Here is a 10,557-nt window from a genome sequence, read left to right on the forward strand (position 1 = left end):
ATTCCCTGCCTGCAAATCTCTTCGTAACGCTGCTTGAAATCGGTTGTTTTCTTGTCGAATTGAAAATGATCCAGTCTCTCGCAATCTATTAAATGTCAACATAAACACTCTTCGGTTTGGCACTCTTCTGTTTGGAAATCGTCGTGCATATTCTCGCACCGCCTTTAAAGCATTACCGTTGCAGAAACCGTATACAAAAACCATATCAGCATATTCACTATTAGAATACGTACGCGGCATATTGCAAAAGACAAAATTCATCTACTGTTAAAGGCTTTCAAAGAGCGACTGACAAATTCATAACAGAAAGTGGAAAATGTAATCAAATATGTCGGTGCTAGATATGGCAAGAAATGTAAACATTTTTTTTCGATTTCTCTGAAACGGAGCAAAAACGAGCATATGTCTATAGGACTTTTTTTCTTAGTTTTTTACTCCTCTACACGCTCCCGAAGTTTTGCGATTTAATTTGGAAACACCCTGTATTTCCAAATAGAGAAAAAAGTTTTCACGTGCACTTATAATCTATAATATAGTTAAAAATGCAAGCATATTATATACCTGTGATCATACGTGGTTAATCCTACTTTCCAAGTTATAATTATTATAGTTTTAATGACAATGTCTACTGGTACTGCATCTTCGTTAACAGTTTTATTCAAACATGCTACTCGTAATATTCCTTTTCCGCCGCCAATAAAAAGTCCTATTGGACCATAAACATTATCTATCCATCCTGGGATAGGTTCTTGTATCGTTGACATTACTAGGATATCAGACACAATTGTTAAATTATTATTATTATTACATTATCACTCAGCAAACAAGTTATTTGTCATCTCAGCTTTTCCGGATACTTGATTCTGGTGATATTATTAAATTACTTCTTGCATATGAATTATCAATCAAAATTACGTAAAAATATTACAAAGCTCTATAAATATATCTTTAATTTTTATTTGTTTAATTTCTCAAATGCTAATAAATATCAGCCAAATGTCGTTTTATAATGAAAACGTATCTTAAAGATCCATTTAATTAATTACATTACATAAATATAAAAGTTAAAATAAATCAGCTTCTAAACTATATTAAAATATAAAATATATAATATATTTATTCTTTTTTCCTACTGTATATACTTTTAGTGGTATAATTATTATTTCCAAAAGGAAATTACACGCTCTCTGTCAGTGCAACTAGTTTATTTTATTGAAATAGTGGAAATACAAATATTTAGCACCACACGGTAACGCATTAAGACCAGAAATAAATTTTAATAGTAAAAGAAAGGCTACATACCAATGGAAGGTCTTACAATCGCACAAGGGATTGAGGAAGAATAATCTTGTATCACCTTTTCCGCTAGGTTTTTTGAAAAAATATACGTATTGGGTGCATAATCTAAACACCTGTACATAATTTTAAGTGCATATAGATTTAAAAATTTGAATATGATTAAAATTATATAAATAAAGCGAAAGATTCTAGTACATCAATATATAACGTATAAATGCATAATCGATTTTCGTTTGTAACTTACTTAGCCGAAAAAATGTCTAAAGTATGTTCATCCAATGTCTCGACTGTTTCAATTATCTTTTGCCAATCAGCTATTGGCGGGTACACTTTTTCATCTACGAATGGTTCATTCACATGTGCAAATGCTGTACTAACGTATACTAATGCCTTTAACAGATAAAAACAATATTAATTAAAAATTATGCTATTTTAAAGATCTTTTTTAGTTTTTATAATAGTGATAATGGAATTTATATTGTCAATTTTAAAACACCAAACATTAGAATAAATATTCTTCCGAATTTATTATATTTTAAGTGTTTTATTAGAATATTCGGTCTGTACATATATGATTGTATGTTTACAATCAGGTTTGGGAAGGTTATATGGAAGGGTGGCCTAAATCAGATCGTGTTCCAAATAAAACCCTTTTAATTTAAATGGATACGTTTAAGCAGATTTGCGTACTATTTATAATGGAAAGTCCTTATAAGAGACCGAACATATGACAGCAATTTGATAGTTCTCTGTCATAACATTCATAGAATAGACGTAAATGTGTATTTTCAGCCGTCGCGCGAAAATTTTTTTAAAAAAGAAAATCCTGGTAAATCATTATTTAAAAGGTATTAAAAATTTGAAAGTTTATTGATTTAAGATAATTAAAAGGTGTAGAATTCAAAAATATCAAGCGTTTTGTCGTTGAGGATCACTTTTGCGGTTTATTTTAAAATTTGTTCCAAAGTTCGAAAGGACCCGTGTCCAAATCGAACAGTACAGATAATTTATTATTAGGCCTGGTTGTAGTACTGGTGATCGGATGATCAGATCTGGTCCAAAGAATTAAATCAGTAAAATATCATGAGTCATTAGAGTCATGAGACTCAGATTAATTGAGTTTTATTGCTTTCAATTGTAATAATATAAACTGTCAGTAATTCTTTTTTTAATAAAATTTTTATCTTTGACTGTGTGTCAAATTGCTCATTTTTACTCAATACTAACAAAAATACATTAAAATATTTTATAATTCAATCTAAAAATCCATAAAAATAGGAATGTCCGATTTGGAACTATTGGTTCCAAATCGGACCGAAAAATATGTTTTCACATTTTCTATTATAATTCAACACAAGTGAGAGATACGTCAAAATGGTCTGAAGCAAACATGAAGGGAATTAAATGATCTTTTCAACGGCACCTTCGGTTTTACGACCGGACTTTATTTACGCCTTATAGAGAACAAAAACTGCAAATAGGTCCGATTTAGGCTACTCTCCCCTACTTTATAAAAGTAACTATAATTACAATTAAGACAAATAAAAAAGATAATTAAGTAACGTTCAAACTGATAAAAGAATTACACTCAAATTTTACATAATTACTCTAACGTATGTAATATAAGAGAACAATTTATTTTTATATATTTTTGCTTTGAAATAGAACACATTTCTTATTAAGTTTGAAAAGTACATAATGATACGTGTTTTCGAAAGACATTTATAATCAAAATATAAGTTGTTACATAAATTGTGTGACAGAGAATAAATTATTTAAATTCATAATCTTAGTTACTCTCTGACTTACGATTAAATTCTTCATACTTTGTGCTAAAATACAGATGTCTCTTGTTGCTCTGGTATTGACAAATATAGCATACTTTAAACTGTTATTGAATCTCACACTCGCTGCTGCATGAATTATTATAGTCACTCTTTCAACCAGCATTTGCTTGTCCGTAGCCGACAAACCTAATCCTTTCTCACTGACGTTACCAGAAATTGGAATTAATTTTTCAAAATTCGAAAGTCGCTCTTTGCGCAATTTTTCAAATAGCTAAAATAAAAGATCGCTATAATTTATAAATTCTGTGTTATGTATTCTTCTAACATATTTTTACTAAATTTCCTGTAAAAAATAGAATGTTTAATTTTTAACTGATGCATTCCAATATTTTATTATTTACTATTAGAAAAATTTACAGATATTCTTTTGAAGAATAATTATTTTCAGTGATGATATTTGAACGTTGCTATAGCATTTAAAAAGTAATTCATTCTATCAAAAGTTTGTATAAATTTAATACTATTTTTTAAAATCTTAAAAATATCTTAACTACCTTAAAGAAGTGCGTTTTACAAAAGTTTCTTTTTGTATATTCAACACTTACTGGTAAATTTAATATTTTCTCGAGCCTTTCCTTAATATTTGATCCTGTTTTCGGACGCATTAACAGAAATATTTCACGAACATCTGGACAAGATCGTAATATCTTTTCGATAAACACTTTACCCAGAAATCCTGTTGGACCTGTCAAAAGTATACTTTGTCCAGCGTAAAATGCAGGAATTGATTTGGCTGGATCAATTGTCATTTTGTTCATTATTTAAAAAAAAAATTAACACAAACGCGATTAGAGCAACACGAGACAAAGATATTGAATCACTTAAAATCGTTATCACGTTTGTTATATCGACATGGTAGAGTCGATGAAACGTTTATAGGCACTACGCGCGAGTTAAAATATATAATCATTTTATAGTAAGCCAATCGCTTTAATAAACATGAAATGACTGCAATTGTGCAGTGTTAAGGTTGAAAGTGCAAACATACATACATGTATATATTATACATATATATTCAATAGCATTTGTATACTATTTAGATATAAATGGATATATTATTTATTATTTATAAAAATATACTGCAATATACATTTAATTAATAACAATTATTATAATTATAATTATTTGTAGCGTAGATTGTTTATTATGTTTAAATATAATATTATTTGGTTAGATAGAAATAAAGATTAATTCTTTTAGATTATTTTTCAACTTTCTTTTTCTTGTAATTGATTAACATTTTAACGTTAGATTTTCCCATTTTCAATCTCAAAAAAGACTAATTAAATTTAAAAGTGACTCACTGTGTCTGATACTGACTGGCCAACATATCAGAAACGGGTTTGAATTATTAATAGTAATGTTTGTGATATGGTGCTTTGTGATCACGGTGAGCTTCCTTATTTTCGGGATAATTAATTATATAATCTTAAAGTTTTTTGATAAATTAATTTTCCATATTCTCTACTACTTCCGATATTTCATTTCCTATAAAAAAATACGTGTCTCTTAGATTTTTGTGTTTAACAACATATTTCATGGAGAATCAAATCGGTTCCGGACAATTGTGAAACTTCCCTTATTAATTATGGATCGCGCATACATTGTCTATGTCTTTGGTTCTCTTGCTGCGCTTACTTCGTGAGCGGCTGTCAACGCGGAAATCACGCGTTTGACGGTTATGTGTATCGAAAGTTAAGTGTAATCGATTAATAAATATTATGTGCATATTTGTATATATAATATTAAAAGCTCAGTAGCGAGCGCAAGGCACGCGCCTGTTATGTCTAATAGAATAAAAGGTGCAATAATATGAGATCAATGAAAAGATCTTAAAGGCAAGCCAAAAATTAGGTCCCAGATAAAAATTAAAATATTTTGTTAGTTCTGCCACCTTTCAACAGACGATTTCTTCAAATATCTTAGAAACATTTTAAAAACATTGTTTGTTGATTGTTAAAAAAAACTGTTTCAAACGGTAAAAAGACGTTCTTTAAACGTTTTTTAAACGTATAAGGAATGTCCTTTTTAAATGTCATAATAAATATTTTTTAATAAAAAAATTTAATTCATCATAATAATCCTCTTTAAAAATGTTTCAAAAAATAATGCTTTAAATTAAGAAGCGCCATAACGGTCAGAACGTTAAGATGTTGATTTTGTTATGTCGATAAAAATATGTTTATATAGTTCGAATGAATGCTTATATCTGCGATCAACTTACTGCGCACTATTGTGTATCTCTTTTGAATATGATAATGATATTATCATTATCATATTCAAAAGAGATACACAATAGCGGCCTTGAACCTTAAACATTAGATCGCATAATTGTAGTCATTTTCGATTTAATAAAGCATAAGCTTCATTATCTTACGAGTATAAAAGAATAATAATGTAATTTGTGCGCAGTAAGTTGATCGCAAATATAAGCATTCATTCGAACTATATAAACATATTTTTATCGACATAACAAAATCAACAACTATTCTAAATTTTTCAATATACGTTGCATTGCATTGCGTTGCAAAAAGTTGTTTGTATTAATTTAATTTGAAAAGTAATTGACAAGATGACTGTTGATCCAGCCAAGTCGATTCCTACATTTTATGCTAGACAAAATATAATACTTTTGACAGGTGCAATACGATTTTTGGGTAAAGTTTTTATCGAAAAGATATTACGATCTTGTCCAGATGTTAGTGAAATATTTCTGTTAATACGGGCAAAAAGAAAGTCAAGTATTAATGAAAGACTCAAAAAAATATTAAATTTACCGGTAAGTGTTAAGTATAGAAAGAAAAACTTTTATAATATCCCACACAGTACATTCCATCCGAGGAATGGAACATCGCACAAACGTTAGATATCTATATGACATTGTTTAGCTTAGCAATGCAACACAAAGCGTAATAAAATACTTGATTTTCATGGTTATTATATCGAGAAAAATATTTGTAGAGTTTGAATACTTAGGCATATCTAACAATAAGATCGACTATTACGCACAAATCGTGACGTCCCTCGGACAAGGAGTGCTATGTGGAGTATTTATAAGAAAGCATAACACAAAATTGTCCAAATCTTTAAAAAACATTATTAAAATATTATATTAAATCATTAATAAAAGGATTAATTTTTTCATAAATGATTTACATTACGTCATTATTAAATAAAGTTATCTCATATTCAGAGAGAATATCAAAATTTTATAAATAAATATTATATAAAAAAGAATTGAAATGTATTTAAAGTAAAACTGTCATTAAATGTTCCATATGTTGTATATTTATTAAATATGTTGTAGAAATTATTATAAATGTTATTACAATAACGTTTCCTTAAATTACAATGTCCATCCCTTCCCTTGTATCGCCATTCCGATTTAATCTTAACCTAATCCAACCCTTGTCTGATTGTGAGGTGGACCTCGGTGGACCTCTAAAAATAGTTTAATAATTGTGTAAGAGTTTTGTTATATCGCATCAAATCTCCGTACTTCGGATAACAAAAAATAGTTTTATACTATCTTGTTTTTATTTTCTCATTTTTAGGGAAAAAACAAAGTAGTAAAAAAAAATAACAAATTATGCATTAACAGAAAGGTTAAATAATAAAGTAAATACAGAAAATGCAGTAAACACAGTAAAATACTGTTAAATACAGTAAAATTCTATAGTAAACGTATAATATAATATAAAATATTACATTATACTTTTACATCATTGTTCCCTGATGAAAATAAAAATTAGAGCGTAAGGCGAATGTAATGGGAGAGTAACAGAAGTGTAAACGAAATTTTTAGTATACGAAAATTGAAACATTAAAATATAAAAGAAGCGTTGATGTGACCTTCTTTCATCGTGATTGTTTTATAGATATTCATTACTATGACTTGACCTTTTAACGTTATATTGCAAAATTGTAACTATTTCCGATTCATTAAAGCAGGTAAACTTCATTTAGTTTACGACTATAAAAGACTTAAATGGCTTAATTTGTGTGTAGTATTTGATCGTAGGTATAAGCATTTAATCAAACTATATACATATTCTATCGACCAAACAAAAACCATTCCGCGTTTTACAATCTTTAACGTTTTGCATTGCATTGCAAATAGTTGTTTGTAGATTAGATTTATTTCAAAAATAATTGACAAGATGACTGTTGATCCAACTAAATCGATTCCTGCATTTTACAATGGACAAAGTATACTTTTGACAGGTGCAACAGGATTTCTGGGTAAAGTTTTTATCGAAAAGATACTACGATCTTGTCCAGATGTTCGTGAAATATTTGTGTTAATGCGACCGAAGAAAGGATTAAGTATTAACGAAAGGCTCGAAAAAATATTAAACTTACCGGTAAGTTGGATATACAAACAGAAACTTTTATAAAACGCACTTCTTTATGGTAGTTAGGATATTTTTAAGATTTTAAAAATATTATTAAATTTATATAAATGTTTGTGATAGAAAGAATTACTATTTAAATGTTATTGCAACGTTATCATCGAAAATAATTATTCTCCAAAAGAATATCTGTAAATTTTTCTAATAGTAAATCATAAAATATCGGAATGCATTAGTTAAGAAATAAACATTCTATTTTTTATAAGAAAATTTTTAAAAATATGTCAGAGTTATTGTTATAACAGAAACGATTTATAATTTATAGAGCACTTCTATTTTAGCTATTTGAAAAATTGCGCGAGGAGCGACCTTCGAATTTTAAGAAATTAATTCCAATTTCTGGCGATATCAGTGAGAAAGGATTAGGTTTGTCGGCTACGGACAATCAAATGCTGGTTGAAAGAGTGACTATAATAATTCATGCAGCGGCGAATGTGAGATTTAATAACAGTTTAAAATATGCTATATATGCCAATACCAGAGCAACAAGAGACATCTGTATTTTAGCACAAAGTATGAAGAATTTAAACGTAAGTTAGAAAATAACTATTATTATACATTTAAATAACTCATTCCCTATCACACAATTTATGTAACAACTTATATTTTGATTTATGTTCTTCAAAAACACGTATTATTGTGTACTTTTCAAGCTTAACAAGAAATCTGTGTGTTCTATTTCAAAGCAAAAATATATAAATTTCATAAATTATTCTATTATTACGTCTGAGTAATTATGTAAAGTTTGAATATAATTCTTTTATTGATTTAAACGTTACTTAACTTTTTTGTTTGTCTTAATTGTAACTATAGTTATTTTTTACAAAGTATAACTTTCTTAAACCTAAGCCCATATTCTGTACACGTCTGCCGATAGTTGTCGGTAATTGTTGATAATTAATAATAGCCAATATCAAGGGTTAATCCTAAGGGTTAATCCTTTAGCCTAAGGGCTAAAAAGCGCGATTCTCATTGGCTGTCGCTGCTTAACGATACCGACAATTGTCGGTAGACGTGTTCAGAATAAGGGTCCTGATTGTATACATATAATCATATATGTACAGCCCGAATATTCTAATAAACTTATTCTAATAAAATATATTAAATTTGAATGAATATTTATCTTGATGTTTGATATTTTAAAATTGATAATATAAATTCCGCTATCACTATTATGAAAACTAAAAAAGATTTTTAAAAAGTATCATTTTTTAATTAATTGCTTTTATATGTTAAAGGCATTGGTATACGTTAGTACAGCATTTGCACATGTGAATGAACCATTCGTAGATGAAAAAGTGTACCCGCCAATAGCTGATTGGCAAAAGATAATTGAAATAGTCGAGACATTGGATGAACATACTTTAGACATTTTTTCGGCTAAGTAAGTTACAAACGAAAATCGATTATGCATTTATACGTTATATATTGATGTACTAGAATCTTTCGCTTTATTTATATAATTTTAATCATATTCAAATTTTTAAATCTATATGCACTTAAAATTACGTACAGGTGTTTAGATTATGCACCCAACACATATATTTTTTCAAAAAACCTAGCGGAAAAGGTGATACAAGATTATTCTTCCTCCTTCCCTTGTGCGATTGTAAGACCTTCCATTGGTATGTAGCCTTTCTTCTAGTATTATAAATAATTTCTAGTCTTAATGCGTTACTGTGGGATGCTAAATATTTGTATTTCCATTGTTTCGAGAATGTATTTGCACTGACAGAGAGCGCGAAAATTCTTTTTGGAAATAATAATTATACCACTAAAAATATATAGAATAGGGAAAAATATATATATATGTATATTTTATATTTTAATATAGTTTAGAAGCTGATTTATTTTAATTTTTATCAATAATTCTTCTATAAAAAAAAGAATAAAATTCCACATTGATTTTAACGATGGAACTGTTGATAAAAAAATCAAGGAGAAATTTTTCACAATACCTTATGTGAATTCAGTATCTGAAAAATTTACTCCAATTGCTAACAGGTTTCATTGTAAATTAGCCTTCTCTATCCCAAATTCACTAAGGAACTTTATAAGAAAGGGCAAAGACCAGCCGGATCCTTTATGCAATCAAAACGTTGTCTATAAAATCTCTTGTGATGATTGCGATGTTAGTTACGTAGGTCAGACAAAAAGATAATTAAAGACAAGATTACACGGACATGTCTCCGATATTAATAAGAAGTCAAAATCTCCAACGGTGATTACTAATTACCGCATTGACCAGAATCATAATTTTGACTGGGGTAATGTTGAAATTTTAGAAGCTTCTTATAATATGAGACTAATATCGGAGGTGGTTCACATTAAAACATGGGAAAACAAACAAAATGATACAGATTCTCTGCCGAAATCATATCTTAATATTATACAATCTCTTTCCCCTTCCTAACATTGTCCTCTGTCCCCTTCTATTTATTGTCTTTTCTTTGTTTCTTTGTTGCCTTTTTGTCATAACGTCGCCTAACATCGTCGAAAATACATGTTCTCTCCAATATATCGTATTATAGCTTACTTTTGCCTACTATGTACGACTTAGTTAATTTTGCGTTTTTCTCTCAACGTCCGACTCACTTCATTACGACAAATCAAGGTATATATATATATATATATATATGTGTGTGTGTGTACGTAACATAATTGTGTGGTACTAAATTACTATAAAATATACATACTTGATAAATTAATTTTAAATGTAACGCAATGTCAGTTTATTAATTTTATTTTGATGTGAATTTGTAAGATTGTAGATTTTAAAAAATAAGATGAGATCACTTTTATATCAGTCAAATGATGCTAATTTTACATATGGACCACGCACATCAAATAATAGGGAATACAGAAATAACCGATACGTTTCACTGGATACTGATCTGACCGAATATTTCGACAACTTATGTAATGTTATTTGTTTTTACATTGAAAATGACCCGATCGACGTCGAAACGTTTGTACGAATATTAAATATTCTTTATATT

General features: G+C 28.5%; 2 protein-coding genes across 2 annotated transcripts in view; one reads left to right on the forward strand and one right to left on the reverse strand.

The window, feature by feature from the left end:
* LOC108723247 (fatty acyl-CoA reductase 1) overlaps positions 1-4,011 on the reverse strand; it is an 8,650-nt gene extending 4,639 nt beyond the window's left edge. Inside the window, exons 1-5 of the mRNA XM_018448816.1 lie at positions 3,692-4,011; positions 3,109-3,357; positions 1,544-1,689; positions 1,303-1,412; positions 562-766 (exon numbers count right to left, since the gene is read on the reverse strand). Of these exons, the coding sequence (XP_018304318.1) occupies positions 562-766; positions 1,303-1,412; positions 1,544-1,689; positions 3,109-3,357; positions 3,692-3,904 (923 nt within the window). The 5' untranslated portion in view covers positions 3,905-4,011. The remainder of the gene's footprint in view (positions 1-561; positions 767-1,302; positions 1,413-1,543; positions 1,690-3,108; positions 3,358-3,691) is intronic.
* Positions 4,012-7,173: 3,162 nt separating this feature from the next.
* Positions 7,174-10,557, forward strand: part of LOC108723234 (fatty acyl-CoA reductase 1-like) — an 8,988-nt gene continuing 5,604 nt past the window's right edge. The window contains exons 1-4 of the mRNA XM_018448799.1: positions 7,174-7,510; positions 7,840-8,088; positions 8,797-8,942; positions 9,074-9,183. Coding sequence (XP_018304301.1) covers positions 7,307-7,510; positions 7,840-8,088; positions 8,797-8,942; positions 9,074-9,183 — 709 coding nt within the window. The 5' untranslated portion in view covers positions 7,174-7,306. The remainder of the gene's footprint in view (positions 7,511-7,839; positions 8,089-8,796; positions 8,943-9,073; positions 9,184-10,557) is intronic.

The sequence above is a fragment of the Mycetomoellerius zeteki genome, unplaced genomic scaffold (genome assembly GCF_001594055.1).
Source record: "Mycetomoellerius zeteki isolate Tzet28-1 unplaced genomic scaffold, Tzet1.0 scaffold228, whole genome shotgun sequence".
Lineage (NCBI taxonomy): Eukaryota > Metazoa > Arthropoda > Insecta > Hymenoptera > Formicidae > Mycetomoellerius > Mycetomoellerius zeteki.